Source organism: Bidens hawaiensis, unplaced genomic scaffold (genome assembly GCF_021521415.1).
Source record: "Bidens hawaiensis isolate Kalapana, Puna unplaced genomic scaffold, B.hawaiensis_p1.1 tig00008580_1, whole genome shotgun sequence".
Taxonomy (NCBI): domain Eukaryota; kingdom Viridiplantae; phylum Streptophyta; class Magnoliopsida; order Asterales; family Asteraceae; genus Bidens; species Bidens hawaiensis.
Genome location: NW_027491619.1, coordinates 601,213 through 621,927, shown reverse-complemented (window position 1 = coordinate 621,927; position 20,715 = coordinate 601,213). Strand labels below are relative to the sequence as shown.

Below are 20,715 nucleotides of genomic sequence, written 5' to 3'. Positions count from 1 at the left end.
CTCAAGAACACCCAAGTTATCATAATTCAAAGCATGATTTATGTGATCAAACTAATGAAATTGGAAAAAAGTTACTTCCAGTATTGGCATAAATTCTTGTGGTCAAACTACTAATGAAATTGGAAAGAAGTTACTTCCAGTATTGGCATTAAATTCTTGTGGTCAAACTACAATTCAAATCAAACATAAAATTCAAAATTCTACACCATTAGGGTTTCGATTTCCTATTCTAATTTCGAATTATGGTTTATACAACTGATTAAATTAAACAAATCAAGCATATAGCATATAAAAAAGCAAAATAAATAAAATACTCATAGACTAAACCACCATGAAAACAACAACAAAAGCTATACATCCCTTTGGATTTAAGTCCTAATTTCAAATCATTTTGCTCTAAATCAGTAATAGTGATGATAATTTCAAGCCCATATCAAAATCATTATTAAAAAAACTGTTTTTTTGCCAAATATGCTTTATATACATATAGTAACCAAGCGGTTGACTTTATGCATAAAACAGTAGTAACAGGTTATAACGGGTTGAACTCAAAACTGAAAATTGTTATTTATCGTTGGCAGACACATAACTTGATGGTTGAAATTTTTTTTATTTATAATTAATTATCTATGTAACCAAATAGAGCAACATAAAACTAAAAAAAAGTAACTATGGGAATCAAAGAAAATGTTTGTCACCTGCTGTACCTAAAGGCGTTCCACTGTGATCATTTCTAGGATAATCTTCACCAGAATAAAACTGATCAACGTGAGAGAGTTGACAGCGAAAGACCTTAACATTTGATAATAGGAAAGTAGCATTGAAAAAGAGAATAAAAAATCACACATTTTAATAAATTGAATCAAAACAAAATACCATTTATATTTAAGAGTGGTGTTTTCATTGTTCATGTTGGTAAAATAAATACAATTTCTTGAAAAAGCAAGAACTGGGATGGAGAATTACACAAGGGTAAAAATAAAAGTTTACCAAATGAATTATTTACAGAAGATTTGTGCTAACAAAAATGTATTGAATATTTCATTTCATGGTCATCTAAATATTTCAAAAAAAAACTCTAAATCCGTAGTACTTTCAAAAGCTAACCTATGTATGACAGTCGATAAGAATACCACACATTTCCTGTATAATGTCATACTACACAATAAGTAAATGATAATATGAAAAGTTTGACTTGATTGATTTATCAACAACTAAAATAATACCTCTGCTTTATTAAATATTTCAGCTGCATATAAGGTGGACATTATGTCAAGAATAGCTTGATAATTTGCATCCTCCACGTTGTTAATAATATGTATTTTTCCTGCACAATGAAATGATTCTTTAAAAATATTAAACACCACGGATTGTGATATTGGTTTACAAAAAATTGAAGACGATATGTTAAATAAAACTGCTTATTAAGGGGGATTATATAATATGATTTAAAATCATAAAATTAGTTTACAAATAATAACCAAATATATATTACAAATAATTTAGGCAAGAATTTAAATTTTTAATGATATCAGTTATCATATAATTCGTAACTGAATGTTTGACTTAACACTAATTTTTCGGTAAAGAATTGAAAAGGAATGTTTAATTTTGGCATTCATTTTAAAGAAAAATTAATTTCCATAAATAAAACAATTATTCATTCAATATCCGAATAAAACTTAAATGAAATTAAACAACATTCAAATAATTGATATTCAAAATCAAAAATTCCAAAAGTGTCAAATTACATATCTTAACATATACCTATAAACGAAAAAATAATAACTGTTAACTTGCTATCGAGATATTACCAATTAACCAAAAACATGAAACAAAATAGGAACGATGGATACCCAAATCATTATCAATCATTAATGTTAATATACAAGCAATAAGTAAATAAATCATATTACATACCTTGTCGAGGACATCCAACGATGGCTAATTGATGTAACTATGGCAGAAACTCATACTCCATACCCTGTTTGTCAAAATTACGGTTATTAAACAAAAAAAATGATACAAATTAACTTGATATCGAGATATTTAGCAATGAAGCAAAAACATGACACAAAAGCAGAACTGATGGACACCCATCTTATTCGATCATTAATGTCCGAAAGGAAATTAGGAGAAACTAATAATCGACTGATTGTTAATGTACGGAAGATAAACAAAACAAAATCGGAACCAATTCACACAAAATATAGGCAAGAATGGCCGATTGAATGGAGGCTTTGGTTGATTAGGTTAAAAGGTTTAGTATGAATGAGAGCGTGTATTGAATTGAAGATGAAAGAAAAGAAAATTGGAAATTGGGTTTTAGGTTAATGGTTACAATAACTATTTTAATTAAGTAATTTAATTATAGTATTTTTGATTTATTTAATTGGTAAGAAAAATAGAGAAGTGGAAGTTATATTTGAAAATTAAGGAAATCGTCAAATAGGAAAGGGACATGTGAAGACAAACTAATTTGTTTTAATAGTATAGTAGGAGTTCATCAAACTTATACAAATTCTAAAATAGTACAAAATGCCAAATATCATTTCACAATTAATATTTATAACAAATATACCTCAAATTAATGGACATTCAGTTTTTTTATCAGCTAAATTATATGTAAATGAAACCTTGAATAGCAAGAAACTAGTAACAATACTACAAAGAAAAAAACTAACAGTCTTAACACCCAAGTAACCTAAAAACAAATGAAACGACCCCGAATCACAAACTTGCGGGTATTTAACCCCACAAAACCAAAAGTAAAACCAACTAACCCCACATAAAGAAACTCTTGAAACACCCAAAAGAAAAACCACAAGTGGAAAAACAAAACTGAAAGAAACAACCTCAATTGATGGACGTGCAAATATGAAATTAAGCATGCCTAATTAAGTATGCATCAAATATATATACCGTCACATCGCCTCAATCAAAAGCCATGCCTTCAGTTGGATAATAATTAACTACGTGAATATATAAAATTTTGTGTTTCCTAAAAGACTAGATGTCAAATGACGCTCTAGATTATCGAACTGTGACCTCCTAAGGAAATCTCTAGATTAGGGCACGTTCGTTTCACGTAATGGATGTAATTGGAATTGGAATTTGAATATGCATAGGATTTGGAATTTGATGACGGAATTGGATTGGAATATGAACATTCCAATAGGATTTGGAATTGGGGAAAACTGAAATCCAAATACTTTGTTAATGTGTTCGTTTGACTAATGAATAAAAATCAAGGAGTTTTTTTATAACAATGACAACGGCGAAAACATTTTAGTTTTTTTATATTTTTTTGTTTTTTATTTATATTTTTCGTTATGATTTTTTTATTATTTTTTATGAGTTTTCTATTAAGATCAAAAACCTTTCAAAAAAATATTTAAACATAATAATAGAAAATTCATAACTCAAAATATAAACTAAAAACAAAAAAAAGTAAAAAAGGTAATATATTTTATTCGTTGTCCTCGTTTAAAAAAAAACTCGAGATAAGATTTCAATGAATTTCCTTGAATTCCTCTACATTTTAGGAGGATTTGAAATCGATGTATTTTAAGGAATTTGAAGAAATTGAATTCCAATTCCAATTCTTTGAACTGAACACACCAAAATGAAATTGGATTCCAATTCCAACGAAACGAACATGCCATGTAATTGGATTTTAATTCCAATTCCTTTGAATTCCCACGAATTCTGTGGAATGAACACACCCTAAGAGAAAACCTAAAAAGGAAAAAAACCACATCACGATACTAAAGGTCTGATTGCACATAAAGTTAGATGTTTCCTAAAATATTAAGGGTATGTTTGGTATAAGGGAATGAAATGGAGGAGGAAATGGTATGAATCAATATCATTCCATTTCTTGTTTAGTTATCGTGTGGAAATAAAATGAAACATTACTTTGTATTGTTTGGTATGCAAGAAAAGACAAAGCAATAAAATAAAACTGGTGGCGAGTGGCCATGATGGTGGATGGTGGACTGTGGTTAGCGATGGCCCGTGGCGGCGATAATGGTAATTGGTGGTGGGTGACGGTGGTTAGCGTGGCAGGTGGCACGTGGGTGGGGATGGTGATGTTTGACGACCGTGGTAGGGGCGAGGGTAGTGGTGGGTGGCAGTGGTAGGTGATGGGCGATGGTGGATGTGGCGGTGTTGGAGGTGATGCAGAGTGGTGGTTGGAGGATGATGTAGGTGAAAGAGAGTGAAATGAAGAAAATCAAGAGAGGTGAATGAAATGAATTTGGAGTTTTTTAAGAGGAATGAAATGGACTTGGTAATGAATGATTTCATTTCATTAATCAACGAAACACTCTTTTTTTTCATTCCACCATAATAGTTTATTTCATCCCGCATCTTATTATAGCATATCAAACTTTACCTAAATGTTAAATGATACGCTAATATAAATCATTGAGCAAGCCAAAGAGGAAGACACAACAGCTTCATCGCACATTTCGAAATAAATCGTTCGACATGATCGCGAAAAAGGTAACGAAAAATATAATTGCCCCAAGGATCATCTAGTACAGATGTTCGTGTTTTATTTTTTTTTTGGTTTTTATCGTCATATTTTATTTTTCTGGTTTTCAATTATGTAATATTTTTAATTTTAATGGAATATTAATTTTAATTACATATAATTGTTTTATTTATTTTTAAATTTTAACAAAAAAAAAAAGTTTTAGGGTACTTGTGGGTAGGTATTTCCAGTTATTTTCTGATTTGTGGGGTACTTGAGGGTAAGATTGAAATAACGTTATTTGATTGATTGGTGAATGAGTAGTACCCATGTGTGTCCCTTTCCCTTTTGGCTAATGACGAACCGGTTGTCATTAAGTAGTAATTATTTTTCTTCTTGTAAAAACATATGTGACACGAATTAGTGACGACTAAAGGTTTTGACAATAAGTATATAGTGTGACCAAATTGTGTTGGTCGTTAATATATGAATCTATTAAAGTTCGGGTTTAGATGTTTAAATACCTAGGTATATGTTTGTGCTAGATCAAATTTTTGATGAAAAGCAATTAAGTAATACAAATTCGAATAAATGTGTATGAAAGCTTATTATGACGCTCCTCTGGTTTAAAGGGTAAAAGAAGACTTAATGTAAGTTGGGATCAAAGACATTTGATCTTTTTATGCTAGCGGAAAGGATGATTGGAAAGAAGATCGGATTTTAGGAGAGGGAACATCACACCACCCATCTTGATACCAAATAAAGATAAAGAAAGATGGGCGGGGTGCGGGTCTCATTCCATCCACACTTGCGATGTATTTTGTGGCCCGGTTCCTAACTGCGTTTGCCCTCTTGTTTTGATATATTGTTTTTTGGTTGTTCATTTAAAAGAAAAATTAGCCAAGTGACATTTCATGTAGGCTGAGTTTACAAAGCAATAGCCAATTATAATATGATTAAAATGTTACAAAATTATTAACAAAAGACTTTTGAACTAATCCTACGTACTTGTTTCTCTCTCTTAATCATCTTCCTTCCACTAACCACTTGGAATTGATTCACATTCGGTTAGTTTATGCAATGGATGATTATACACCAGGCCCAGGCCGTGAAAGCATGCTTCGGCGAAACCCTTATTTTTTCTGAGAAAACAACATTACTTGAAGATGAAAGTCGTGGCTCTTTGAACAATAATGGTGAGTATAACTGATTCTCACTTTGTTGTTTTTTTTTTTTTTTTTTTGACTATGAGTTCTTAATCGACTATCTCTATCTCCCCAGATAAACCCACCCACTGGGCTGCCGGCTCACGCTGTGGCAACCAACAGTAGCAGTCCCCTTATTCCGGTAAGCTTTTGAACACGTTTTAAACAACTCCATTTCCAAAGATTAATAAAGGGTGTTGCTAACCACACCCCACACCGGACCAGACGTCGCGTATAGCTCTTACCGTGGTGTTTTATTTGACGTGACTGATTTGATCGACGACGTCGTTGTCGTCCAACGATTTGATTGAAGCAGACTTTCGTTGACCACTTATACGCCACGTTTAGCGTTTAACGTGGCGTATATGCACATATCAATTATTCAGCTAGAAAGCTTTGTGGTATATATTAGCATGCAAAGATGCATATACAAGGTGTCCAAAACCCCAACTCAAAAAATGTCGTGGCTGTTCGATGGTTATTTTCCGAGCCCGCCGAGGACAAACGAGGAGTCAAGTATTCCGGATTTGAATCAGGCACCGCTGGGGTTTGTAGATTATGAGGAGAGGCGGCGTTACCAAATTTGAACCAGGTATTGTCACATGTTTATTTGGTTTACCCGTCGTTAATCATTTTTAAAATTATATTCGTTAACAATATATTTTGTTAGGAATATTTTGTGCACGACCATCCGCATTGGGATGTGGCGCCTAGCAGCAGTTCGTATTGGTCACAGCCCAAACATGATTATGGTCAGCCGTCATACCATTTATCAGAAGACCCGCCTTACGTTGGCCAGCCTTCGTACCAGTTTAATACCGTTGCCCAGCCTTTGTATCGGTTTAATACCGAGGATCCGTATTCCTGTACTCAACGTTCGTACCCATTACCAGTAGGGGACTTGTATCGGTCACAACCCGAACCGGACCATATTCTTGAAACCCCTCGAGAGACTGGTGACGAAGATTATGACAGACATAATTCTGGTAACAAAGATGATGACGACGATGGTGATAATTACATTCGCGAGGCGACGGTGTCATATAAAACGGATAACGTACGAGACCATACGTTATGTTAAATTAAAATATTTTGTAATTAGTAGTTTGAACGTGTTTTAAATCTGACGTTATAACTGTTTCAGTTATTTTCTTCCCGTGACGAGCTTAAGGAGTGGGCGAAGAAAAGAGGTAGGGAGCATGGGGGGTGTGTTGTTGTTATCCAACGGTCTAGGCCAAACGCCGTGGATCTTGGATGCAATCGCAGAGGCGAACCAAAACTCACCGCCACAATCAGGCGTACCAGCAGTATAAAGAAGGGCTATTCGTTTAAGCTAAAAGGAAGGCACGACCGTGTTGGTGATATTTGGAGGCTTCATGTCGTAAACGAGACGCACAACCACGAGTCGTTCCTCTTTATGGAGGGTCACGCGTATCTAAGGATAATGTCCGACGAGGAGGTTGATATGGTTGCGAGGTTACACACGGATGGCTTGAAGACGCAAAAAATTGTTTCACTCTTACGCAAACGGTTTCCCGGAACGTGCGTGATTGACAAGGACGTACACAATTAGGGGTGACAATCTTGACCCAAACCCTTTCAAATGAGTCAATTTTGAGTTGTTTTAAAAGTTAAATGAGTTGGTTTGGGTAAAAGGTTTTAACTAAATGGGTCAAAATGAGTCATTTGAAATTTCATCCTTTTATTTTCGGGTCAAAATGGGTCGACAAGTTCAAAGAAATGGGTCGATGTGGGTTAGTGTCCTAAGGAAATGTGACATGTTTCGAATCGGAACGGGTTTTCGTACAAGACAGGTTTCGGCACGAAACGAGTTTCAGATCGGAATGGGTTCGATTCAGGTTTCAAGTCAACACGAGTTTCCTCCTGTGACGTGTTGGGTTTTGGTTTCTTTTGTTTCTTTCTGGTCGATTTCGGACTCGTTTAATGTTTGTTTTTTCAGTTTTGTTTTTGTTCGGTTTGAATTCTTTTAGTTTCGTTTTGATTGATTTTTTTGATTTCGATTGATGTGGTCCGGTTTTGGATTTTTGTTTCTTTGTTTCATTTTCATCGATTCTTTCGGTTTCGGTTCGATTCTAGATGTTTTTTTTTATTTTATGGAACGAGGACAACGTATGAAACATTTTAGTGTTTTTACGCTTTTTGTTTATGATTTATATTTCGAGTTATAATTTTTTTATTATTATTTTTGAATATTTTTTTTTGAGAGTTTTTGATCTTAATAGAAAACCCCTAAAAAATTCAAAAAAAATAATTAAAAAATCATAACTTAAAATATAAGTAAAAAACGAAAAATCTAAAAAAACTAAAATGTTTCCGCCGTTATTCTCGTTCAAAAAAAAAAAAAACTCAAAACCCGGTTTGACCCTAACCTGTTTTGACCCAAGCCAAAACAACCCTTTTATTAATTGATTCGTTTTGACCCAAACTCATTTTGACTCATACTCATTTTGACCCATGACTCATTTCAACCCATTACTCGTTCGACCCAACCTAACCCATTTGCCACCTCTATACACAATCTTATAGAGAAGCTGAAAAAAGAAAATAGAGTTGGCGATACCCCAATGCAGGTTCACGTCTTTGAATTTGACTTGTTGCAACAGATGTTTAAAAATATTTATTAACGTCATATAAAACCGGTTGCAGGTATTTGAAAACTTCCTGAATGAGAACGATTTCGTTTATTACACACGGGAGAACTCTTCCACAAACCGAGTGGAGGATGTATTCTTTTGTCATGACACGTCGTTTAAGATGTGGCGTGCGTTCCCCCATTTGTTGTTGATTGACACGACGTACAACACAAACATGTACAAGTGGCCGTTTGTGCAGTATATTGGTGTGACGTCGACGTCGAAGTCGTTCTGTATCGCGCACACGGTTCTACTTAGGGAACGCCAGACGGATTTCACATGGGCACTCGAGCACCTCAAAGGTATGCTCGAGGATTCTATTGAGCCGCGCGTCGTAGTCACGGACAGAGACTCCGCGCTGATGAATGCTTGTAAACAAGTATTCTCGAATGCTACCAGAAACCTAAGCAGGTGGCACATACGGGAGAATATAAAGAAAAAGTGGAAGGGTATCTATGATAGCGAGGCAAGAGAAGATTTCGCTCTATTGTGGACGGTCTTGTGTGAGTCTCCCACGTTCGATGATTACGAATATAACTGCGTAAAGTTGCAAGAAATGTTATGCAATATTGGGAAAGAAAGTAAGTCCCTCAGATTATAAATATACAGTTAGTGTTAATCTAGTAGTACATTTCATAAGTTTGTTTTTGTTTCATTTTTCAGAGGTATGGGACTATATCCATCATAGCTGGCTGGACCGAGACAAGGAAAAAATTGTATCTTGCTGGATGGCCGATCGGTTAAACTTCGGTGAGACTACAACAAACCGAGTCGAAAATCAGCACGCGAACCTGAAAAGGCACCTTAACGGGGCCAACAACGCCCTCCACGCACTTGCGGCTTATGCCCTTGAGGTTATAGAAGCCCAGAAGGTTTCAATCGGCGCAACATTTGAACAATCCCGGATTAAGTTGAAGAAAGACCATAACATTCAGGTTTTTTACATGCTACATTATAAAGTGTTGATTAAGGTTCTTATGCTACTTGAAAAGGAGTATGGAAAGCTTGAAAAGATGACCGAGTCCGGACATACGTGCCGACACCAGTTGCGAACGTCTATGGGGTTGCCGTGTGCGTGTGAGCCGGAGCAACACCTTAATAAAGGTGTTCCTATTCCACTAAAATCGATAGACCCGTTCTGGAGGAAGCTTGACTTCGATCCAGTGGTCGCATAGGTAGAAGAACAAGACTTTGAGGCGGAAATGGAAGAGCTTAAACATACGATTTTGATACGTAAAGATCCAAAACAGAAAAGAAGTCTTTTATCGAAGATTTGGTCTGTTCTTCCTGGCAACTCAAATAAAAAAGAGCCAGAGAAACGGGAGGACCCTCGCGGGCGTCCAAACATAAAACAACAATAAAAAAAGATCGAGGCCGCAAGGCACAGCTCGTATATCCCTTCCTCGTACACCCCTTCGTCCTCACAGAACATTGAGCAAACCCCCTCGTTCTTGGAGCGTTCGCGGTCGCAATCGCAGTCACATTCAAAGCTTAAGATGCCCCCTCCTAAACCATCCAAACGGTCGTCTAAGAAAAACGAGACAGGAGCTGCTATAGGTTTTCCTTTAGTGGTTGATCCGAAAGATGTCGCAGCGGTAAAAAGGTATAAGATCCTTGTCCCCAGCTGGAGTTACCCGTACATCTCAAGGATCACAGACTTAAAGCCTGACGGTAACTGCTGTTTTCGGGCAATTGCTGAGCGCTTAGGAATGGGTCAAAAGAGTTGGAGGGAGGTTAGGGTTGCCATGAAAAATGAGATGGATAGGAACCCAGATTGGTGGAGGCAAGATTAAATACGGAGTAGCTGGAGTATTTTGAGAGGGCCCGTAACCATTTAGAATTTTACGAAACAGTTCAAGATGCGCCTAGCAACCGTTGGTTTCAGTTACCTGCCCACGGATACATGGTTGCTCAAGCATTTAATTGCGTTCTAATACTTCTTGAGCCGCATAGCAGCCAGACTTTTTTCCCGATGAGAGAGGGTCCAAAGCGATTTCGTGACCATCCAGTCTTGGCCATTGCTAATGTTACAGATACTCATTGGTTATATATAAAACTTGAAGGGGATTTCCCGGTGCCGTTGCTGGTGTATACTTGGGCGAGATTTGCAAATGAAGAGGCTTACGGATGGAGGGCCTTGTATGAAAATCCTATAAACGAGTATGTTAGAAGCATGTTAAGTTGGCGAGTTGAATGTGCTGCTGTTGATTTAACCAACTGACTGTATATTTAAATCAATGTCTCATAGACATATATGTTATGCACGTTGCATTTAAATTAAAAATCAACGTGTCCTTATTTTTTACTAATGTTACACCAATTGAAAATCAAATAAACAAACTGTTGGTTTACAAGTATCACTGAGAGGGACTATATACATAAATACAAACGAAGCCAACTACTGTGACGGATATGAACCCGGTCCCGCCCTGATGACCATTGAATATGAAGAACAATGGAAGACGATGACAGAGTTGACCAAAATAGCATCTACACACCCACCGTTAGCTCTTTTCCCACCTGTCTTAGATTGTTCGACGGTTTAATTTTCTTCTAAATAACATCCACACAGAGTTTATTTTGATGAAATATGGTGTATGAGTTTGGGAGAGAGGAGGGGGTTGAGACGGTGATTTATACTGAGTAGTTGTGTGGCACAAATATCTCTAACCGCCTCGTTAAGTTCTAAACTTGGCAGTTATGATACATTATTTTCCCACATATCAGGAATCTTTGTGTACCAAAAGCCTGACGATGAACTAATACAGGTAGGAATATCTTTAACCGCCACGTTAAGCGCTTACCTAGGCGGTTTTGTTCCATTATTTTCTCACATGAGTTTTTCATTACCCAAAGCCTGTCAGTGTACCAATAGAGTCACGATAATTGTTCTACGTGGCGTTTACGTCCCTTATTTTTCAACATGTGAGGACTCTGGCAAATTGCAATACATAAATACGCGACGTTAAGCTTTCTATGTGCTGTTGTAAGAGAATCGTATAAGCCAGTACGTTAGAATCATGTCAAGTTGGCGAGTCATATAAACTTAAAAATCAGTATGTAATTAATTTTAATTAATGTAACACCTATAATGGAGCTATTACATTCAGATATTTTCACCATGTTGACAATGATATATAAAAAACGGTTGGGTATACAACCATCGTTGAGAGGTATTATATACGCAAATATAAAACAAACCAACTAAACAAACTGAAATAAACCCTGTCCCACCCTGATGACCATTGTATCTGATGAACAATGGGAGACGAGCACAAAGTTGTCCAAAATAGCATCTACACAGCCACCATTAGCTCTTTTCCCACCTGACTTATAGTATCCGATAGGTTGTATCTTCTTCAAAATAATATCTACATAGAATGCATTTGGGAGAGAGGTGAAATACCCTTTCTGGGGTTTTGGGAGATTGAGTTGATGATTTAAATTGAGTTACAAATATCTCTAACCTCCCCGTTAAAGTCTTAACGCCCCGGTTATGGTCCACTTGTGTCCGACATGTCAGGAATCTCGTACAACTTAAAGCCTGTCTGGTGTACGTGGAACGCTACGTTAAGTATTATACGCGGCGTTTAGAATGTTGCCATAATTTCAACACCCCGACTATTATAATTGTAACATATAAACCAACATGACCAGTACCTCCAACAAACCAAAAAATCACAAAATATGGAGAACAATAACGACGGGTTTTTCTGTTCTCAACCGGCTCCAAAATCTGCAAGAATGACGGACAAACTTTGGAGGCGTGTAAGGAGGCCGTCTATGTTAGACGTTTCTGGCACGTCGTTAGGTACTCATTCGGGAGGTCCAGAAGAAGTAGATCCTGTCGAACAACACGAATAAACAAAGAAATTTGCGCTTGAAGTCGAAGAGTCTAGGAGTTGGTCGAAGGATGCCGGTGATTTTTATAACAATGGGGATGCACCGTTTTTCCATACTCGTTTCATTACAAAACCGTTAGATCGTAACTTTTGGGGTGCGTTGCTTGGGTTCGAGTCCAACGGGTGTTTGTCATCTCTTGTGAGTGATTATTTTTATTTAAATTAAATTATAAAAAATTATGTACACCATGTATTATTGATACATAATATTTTTATATCACGAAATTGTACAGCACGTTGAAGCGTGGACAATAAGAATGATGCGTGTTAGACAGTCAAGGCTATTAAAAAATCCAAGCGAAGAACAACGTTGGACGGTGTTGCCTTCTGATTTTTACGATCATATGAAAGATGCGAACTCGTTAGCTGCTAGGGAGATGACTGGTGGAAAAGAACCATACCCTCCATTTTGGGAGATTGATTACGTTTATCTCCCCTTATGGATTCAAGAATCGGACTGGCTCCTGGTCCGTATTGACATGCGGACCTTGGTGATTACCCAATATTGGACCGACACGAGATGGAGGAATGAAAAACGACATTATGTTGCGTACAACATTGAGATGATAAGTTTGTTTTTTGGGTGGTTTCTTGATGTTATTCACTATTGGAGCAAGTCCAGTAATCACATCAAGTATGACATGTCTGTTGGTTCGGTTGAGGTAGATGTTCCTCAGGATAATGGTAATGTTTCAAATGTCGGGGTTCTTGTTTGCATGATTATGGAAAACCTTGTTCGAAACAAATCTCTGTTGATAGAAGGTGACGCTGAAGCGGCCTGTGTTAGATACCGTCGTCACATGGCAGACCAGCTGTATAGATGGCATTGTATGTGAATGTAGTATAATGTTAACATTTTATTGAGTTATTTTAAAGTTTGTTGTGATGTTTTTAACATAACATGCCATTACGGGTGGTCTTACCAATCCAACATTCTTTATTTTTTATTATAAAATATAATTTTTAATTCTTGTATTTTTATTAAAAGTGACTAGAAATATAAAACATAATTTCTTTTATAAAATATAATTTTTAATTCTTGTATTTATATTAAAAGTGACTAGAAATATAAAACATAATTTCTTTTATAAAATATAATTTTTAATTCTTGTATTTTTATTAAAAGTGACTAGAAATATAAAAAATAATTTCTTTATTGAAAAAATCCTATTTACTAATAGAAAATTGATAAGTGTCGGATAACAGCGATGATTAATTATTAACATTTATTTTATATTAATATATATATATTTTATAAACTTTATTTGTATTAAAATTTATACCATTGTGTTCATAAAAAAAACTGAAAACCATTGTATTTTTGGATTTTTTAAAAACTTAATTTTTAAAAGCTTTTAGTGTGGAATAAAAAAGAAAAATAAAAACAAAATTACCCTTAAAACTAATTAGTGTGGAATAAAAAAGAAAAATAAAAACAAAATTGACTATAAACCGCCACGTATAGGTCTTAAAGAAGCGTATAATGGTAATGCAATCACACTAAAATCTGCCAAGTGCGCAAACATACCGCGTCTTTAACCGCCATGTTAAGGCATAACCGCAGCGTTTATGACACCCAGATTTTGTCTACAAAAACCCACCCCACCGCCATGTTTTCTAACAAAATACATTATAATCAACCACACCCCACCTCCATGTTTATTATAAACCCCTCCACCATGTTTCCTCTTGACAACGTTTCTCTCACTACCCCCACATTGCTCAAAACACCTACATGTTTTACTCATGGAGTCGGTTACTATTAAAACCAAATGTTGGTTGTGTAGACGCTATTTTGGATTGACATGGGGTTATGGGGGTTCTCGTGGCCTGATTGAACAGTAATATTATCCATCGTCATAAAGCTCAACTAAGCCGATTACAGGCATTGTAAACTCCATTGAATGATAGAGGGAAGAGTTGAGGCTATTGGGAACCTGAAATGCTACCAACGGAGGAGGAACTGGTGCGAATTACACCACTTTCTTCTTACCAAGCCGATAAGCCCAGCTAATAGCCTGTCGTTCGACAGACGGGTTCCAAAAGACATCCAAAAGAACCACCCGAGAAGCCCCATAAAGATGAATTCCTTCAGAACAACATTTTGTAGATGCTAACAACACTTTTAAATGTAATATTTGCTGTGTAAATGCTATTTTTTGAATCTAATATTGTTATTGTGTTCTAAGTAATTTTAAATTTCAAACCCATCACCGTTATGCATTCAAAACCGATCATCACGTGTTCTTATATAATGTATCATAATGATAATGTAACAAATTAAACAGGACATAGACGTAAACGTTAATACACATTATTAGCCCACGTGTTGCGGGGTATTCATAACGAAAACAATAATATATTATAACTGAGACGTGTTTTGGCTGCGCATTGTATGAACTCGGTATTGAATTAAATTTATATCGACACGTAAGTAGAAACATTGTCATTCATATTTAAATTTAGAGTAACGTTACATTGCGAAAAAAAAAAACTTAATGCATAATGTTTTCTTCTCTTACAAATAGTATTAATATAAAAGTAAGAAATTAAATGTTGTAAATTTGTAATTGTCAAATGAAAAGTGAAATGTTCGTATTAACCACCACGGTATGTCCATTACGTTGCGTTTATAGGTAACGTTGAAATCCACAAACTCTGAAAAATCTGCAAACACTGAAAAGCGTTTCACTCTGCAAAGCATGCTAATAGTAATGTCGCCCATGACCCTCGCGTATAGTCATTAACGGAGTGTATAATTTACAAAAATTATTCACTCTGTTAGGATGCCAAATTAAGTCGCACAAGAACAGCCGCGTTAAGCACTAGACCTAGCATATAGTGTGTTCCCAAAAAATCGTGTATAAAACCTCGAACCCCTATCACAACAAACCAAACACTTCGAACATGTTTTTTCAAGTAACTCTCAAGCAAAGAAACTATTCAAATAAAGATGAATATTTCATCAAAATTATCTCACCAATCAATTTATCATCGTCGTTCATTCTCAATTGTGGTGGGTGTGTAGATGCTATTTTCAAGTTCATTGTTATCAATGCAGATGTATAAAATGTAGATAGTCCTCTACCTTTGTACTTCAGATTTGATGACAGTGATGACGAGGACGGTTGTCGTGAGCTGTCTTTCAAAATATGTACAACAACATCCTATTACAAGTGGGATATATGTTGGGTGATTTGTATTATAAAACACCCATCGTTGAGATGTTCAATCATTTGGGTGCGGAGTCGTGACCGTACCGAAATGCTATCAGCGACGGATTACAATGTTATGACCTATTGGTATTTGAATGTAATATTTATAATGTAATATTTGGTGTTGTGTATATGCTATTTTGTAATGTAATATTTATATTAGAAATTCAAAAGTTAAACAAGTACTATAATATCGTCTCTTTTTCGATATCGTTCAATGTTAATAAAATATATATGTACATTGTATACTAATATTAAATGGCGATGAATATGTCCTTGTTTCAAACGTTTCGTCTTTTACGTAATATATAATGATAATGTAATCTTTAAAATGTAAAATATAATAATAGTGTTATAATTTACGATTACATTAGAACGAACGAGCGAGTAATTACAAACTAGTCCTAAGGTTTTTAAAATAGAATCTACACAACAAGGACATTAACGACAATTGCTTCAATTTTCGAACCGCCTGCAACCTTTTGTTCAACAATTAATAGTAATGACACACACCGGTCATTACTCCTCGCTGACCGAATTCCAAAATCCCTTAAACCTTTTGGGGATTTCCGGGACTGTTGGGATTTATGAAGGGGGCCCTCTAGGCACGTTCATCCCCTTCGTTATATATTGATTTTAATAAAGACTCCAAAATAGCATCTACACAGCCACCAATATCCGTTGAACCAATCACGTTAAATTGACCGACGAGGCTGTATTCTATATTAATAATAATGGACTCCAAAATAGCATTCACACAACCATAATTATCTTCTTAATTTCAGACCGAATTTATCGTGGCTGTGTAGATGCTATTTTCGGTCTCCATCGTTATTAGTTTCCAGGGTAATATATTGATGAGAAGGACTTAAATCCTAGACCGATGAGACCGTTTTCTATAATAATAATAATGGACTCCAAAATAGCATTCAAACAGCCACAATTATCTTGTTTATTTCAGACCGAAATTTTCATGGCTGTGTAGATGCTATTTTCGGACTCCATTGTTATTATTTTGCAAAGTATTACCATGATGTATGGGTGGGGGATTAAAATTTTTTTGTTGTATGGAGCCTATTGATATCGCTTGTTTATATAGTGGTTTCTGGGGTCTTCTATACGCCACGGTACGACCTTAACGGTGCGTATGAAGGTTACTCGAAATCCCATAAAGCTGTAAAAGGCTGTCAAACACTGCAAGAGGAGCGTGTTCACCGTCCCAGGAAGCATTTACCACGGCATATAAGGGTCACGCGCATATCTAGAAAATCTAAATACGCATGCAAAGATCTAGAAAATCTGATAAAGCATGCATGTTCAACTCCGCCGCGTAACGTGCATTATGGGGCGTAGTGTCTAGATTTTTATTTTCTCATTATGATAAAGCATGCATGAAGATATGAATCTGGAGTTGTGCAAATTCACCCTGTCTATAAACGCAGCGTGAAACACTAAACGTGGCGTATGGGTAGACCCAAATTTTGTCTACAAAACCCACTACGATTCACCATTTTTTATAAAGACAATAATTTTGTTTACAAAAACCCACTCTGGTTCACCATGTTTTCTAACAAAATACTTTATCATCAAACACACCCCACCCCCATGTTTATCATAAACCCCTCCACCATGTTTCCTCTTGACAACGTTTCTCTAACGACCCCCACATTGCTCAATACACCTACATGTTTTACTCATGGAGTCGGTTACTATTAAAACCAAATTTTGGTTGTGTAGACACTATTTTGGATTGGCATGCGGGGGTGAGGGTTGTCGTAGCCCAATGTAGCAGCCAAATTGAGGTCGTCGTAAATCTCAACGGTGCCGATTACAAGTACTATTGACTCCATTGAATGATGGAGGGAAGAGTTGAGGTTATTAACCACCTCAAAAAAAATTAAAATCATGAATGATGGACCCACATGGGGTTCTTATATTTATATCGTGATTTTTGATGAAAAACTGGGAACCTGAAATGCTACCAACGGAGAAAACCTGTATATCGTACTTCTCCTCCTCGGCCGTGCCAGCTATCATCTACTGGTGTATCACCGGTTAATAGTTTGTCTTTCAATAGACGGGTTCCACACGACATTCAAAAGAACACCCGTGAAGAGACATAAAGATGAATCCCTTTAGAAGAACATTTCGTAGATGTCATCAACACTTTTAGATAACTTTTAAATGTATTTGAAATTTGGGAGAATTTTGGTTGTGTAACTGCTAATTTTTGAATGTAATATTGTTAGGGTATTATCAATAATTTAAAATTACCATTACGTTTGTGGTAGCAAACCATGAAATGATATTATGATGATGATCTTATGATATTATGATGATGATGATGATGATGATGATGATATTATATGATATGAGGATGATGATATGATATTATAATGATGATGACGATGATGATGATGATATGATATGATGATGATGATATGATCAACATGATGATATGATGATGATGATATGATATTATGATGATGATATGATATTATGATGATGATGATGATGATGATATGATATTGTCACACCCCGACCAAAGGCGGCGAAACATGCCGAGGTGTAACGATTGCCCATAAGCGCATGACACTATTTAAAGGGACAATATTTCAAAAACTCATTTCATTTCACAACATAGAAAATGTCACATAACCAAATATTTATAAGTCAAATACAACAAAATATCAAAAAATATAGCAAATCAAATATTGTTCATTTTTGCTAATATCCTAACGGTATTTGTGACGTTTTCTTCACCGAACTCCATAATCAACCTAGATGCAAACCTGTAACATTTCATAAAATAAAGTTTGTCAACACAAAGGTTGGTGAGCAATTCATAAGTTTGAACATATAGATATATAGTAAGAAAAGCCACAAAACTAGTATACAAAACCATAAATAATAGCTATAAACTTGGATAAAATAGTTATCGCTAACAAGTTAGCGACACCTAACTATAAGGGGTTGCCAAATAGTTTAGGATTTTATAGTTATCGTTAATTGCATTACGTTAACGACACCTTGCCATGAGGGGTTGCCAAATGGTCTAGGATTTATAGTTCCACCATCCAAAAGCGATAAACACATAGACAAATAAGCATAGAATACCAAATCGAGCAATTATTCAAGTAAAGTATACAACAACGTTTGTGGTTTAAGACCCAAGTATGAAACATTTAGTTTAGACAAGATGAAATGTCACCAAAAAAAAAAAATAGAAAAACGGGGTATGAAGTTACTCACGTTCAAGTAATAAACTTGAAAGATTGATTATTTGGAGATTTGCCGGAACGACGAGTTTAACGAACAAGGCCTAAAAGAAAAGAAGTTTCGGGTTTAGAAAGGTTGCCTTAAAAATATTTAAATGAAATAATTGTTGCAAAAAAAAGTAAACAATTTAAAGTTCAAGGTTTAAAATGTAACTATTTAAGAATTTATAATAATAACACTTTAAAAATTCAAGTTTGCTCGAAACCGGTTAAATTATCTAACCTTAATGTTTACTCAACCAATGTTAAGTAATAAGGTGGGAAAAATGCTAAAATGCAAGTTCCATTTGGACAAAGATAATAAAACGGGTTTTTAACGAGTGTTCGGGTTGTCGGTTCGGGTCTTGACGAAGGGTCAAACCCAAAGTCAACTTTCCAAAATATTAATTATTATGAGATAACTCATTAAAAAATAACAACACTTAACCAAGTATGTAGATCTATTGTTTTAGAACTAACAACGTACGTTATTCGAGTGTTCGGTTTTGTCGGACCAACTATGTTATGAGACCAAGTTGGATCCAACATTTCCGAGTACTTAAGAAAATCATTAAAATCAGTTTGTAAACTATTTTTAAAGAAATATACATGTCTTGATAGCTAAAAACACACTTGTGTGTCTTAAGCGAGTAAAAATCGGATCGGTTCTGTTTCCATCTCACAAAAAATTCATAGATGGATTCCACATACCCATATATCATAGATCTTGTATAATAATGTACAAATGAATATATTTAAGTTCTACAACTAAAAAGGTCAACAACAAGTCTTTTTAACAAAAGTTAGGTTTGGTTCGGTTTCCATCTCACAATAAGTTCATAGATGGTCTCCACATATCCAAGACTAGTAAATGTGACTAACAAACTAAAATGAGCAGAAGTTAGGCATAAATAATATGTATAAATAAGTTATGTGTGTGTATATATATATCAAGAACTCGAAGTCCTCCATGAAGCCTTACCTTATGACGTTCGAAACTTAACCAACTGGAGTCGGTGAAGTAACTAACAAAGGTAACAAGGGGTGTGTATTATATATATGTTGTACCACCATATTCAAGAGTTAGTAATGTTAGATGAACAAGTTAGAATTAAAGATAAAACTTAGTTTGACTTTTAGAAGCCAAACCTTTAAGAACACAATGAAAATAACCTTAAGATCTTTGAATTTGAGAGAGAAATTTGGAGTTGTAGCAGAGATTAATGGATGGAAAGGGTGGTTTATATATAGGGTAAGTTGAAATGGTCAAGCATAAAGGGTCTTGCATGAAAATGGGGTGTTTTGGTCACATGTATGCATAAAAATAACCAAAAAAACGTGCAGCTGCAGACCTGCCTTCGCGCCCCGCGACCACCCCGTCGTGCCCCGCCAAGGGGTTATTTCCTGATTTTTCAAAAATGGCAGTTTTGGTCCCCGTAGTTCGTTTTAAGTGATTTTTAAGCGTTTTAAAGACCAAATTGAATGTTTTCAAGACCTAAAAAGCGTAAAACAATATCGTAACATAAAATTCATCATTTTGATTATTTCCAAAGTGTCGGTTTACAAAACGGGTCGATTTACATAATAAAAGTTTACAAAACGAATACTATTCGGACCCGAAATTGACGAATGTCACAATATCTACTACTTTAGGAAATTTCGTCCCGAAATTAAGATGAAGATGAAGATGCAAACTAATGTGGATACTTCTCTTTCATTTCGTCTTCTCTTTCCCAAGTAAACTCCGCGCCGCGCCGTGATTCCCAACGAACTTTTACTAACCGAATTCGACTACGCTTGGTTTTCTTCTCGTTGCGATCCATAATCTCAGCGGGTCATTCAACCATAATCATAGACTCATCAACATGAAATTCGTCGAGAGGTATATGGAGATTACCCTCAACTAGGCACTTTTTGAGATTCGAAACATGAAATGTCAGATGAACACCGACAAGTTCTTGCGGTAGTTCGAGTCGAAACGCTACTTTCCCAACACGCTCAAGAA

General features: G+C 35.5%; 1 protein-coding gene across 1 annotated transcript; it reads left to right on the top strand.

Annotated features, from left to right (window-relative positions):
- The first annotated feature begins 8,511 nt into the window (after positions 1 to 8,511).
- LOC143529596 (protein FAR-RED IMPAIRED RESPONSE 1-like) lies at positions 8,512 to 9,511 on the top strand. Its single transcript, XM_077025357.1, has 2 exons — positions 8,512 to 8,917; positions 9,000 to 9,511. Exons 1-2 carry the CDS (start codon positions 8,512 to 8,514, stop codon positions 9,509 to 9,511), a joined length of 918 nt encoding a protein of 305 aa, XP_076881472.1.
- The last annotated feature ends 11,204 nt before the right edge of the window (positions 9,512 to 20,715 follow it).

What these genes read in the sequence shown, in the direction of transcription:
- LOC143529596 (XM_077025357.1), top strand. Translation starts at nt 8,512, where the DNA reads ATGTACAAGTGGCCGTTTGTGCAGTATATTGGTGTGACGTCGACGTCG. An exon ending in ATGCAATATTGGGAAAGAAA is followed by an intron (nt 8,918 to 8,999) that starts GTAAGTCCCTCA and finishes TTCATTTTTCAG; the next exon opens with AGGTATGGGACTATATCCAT.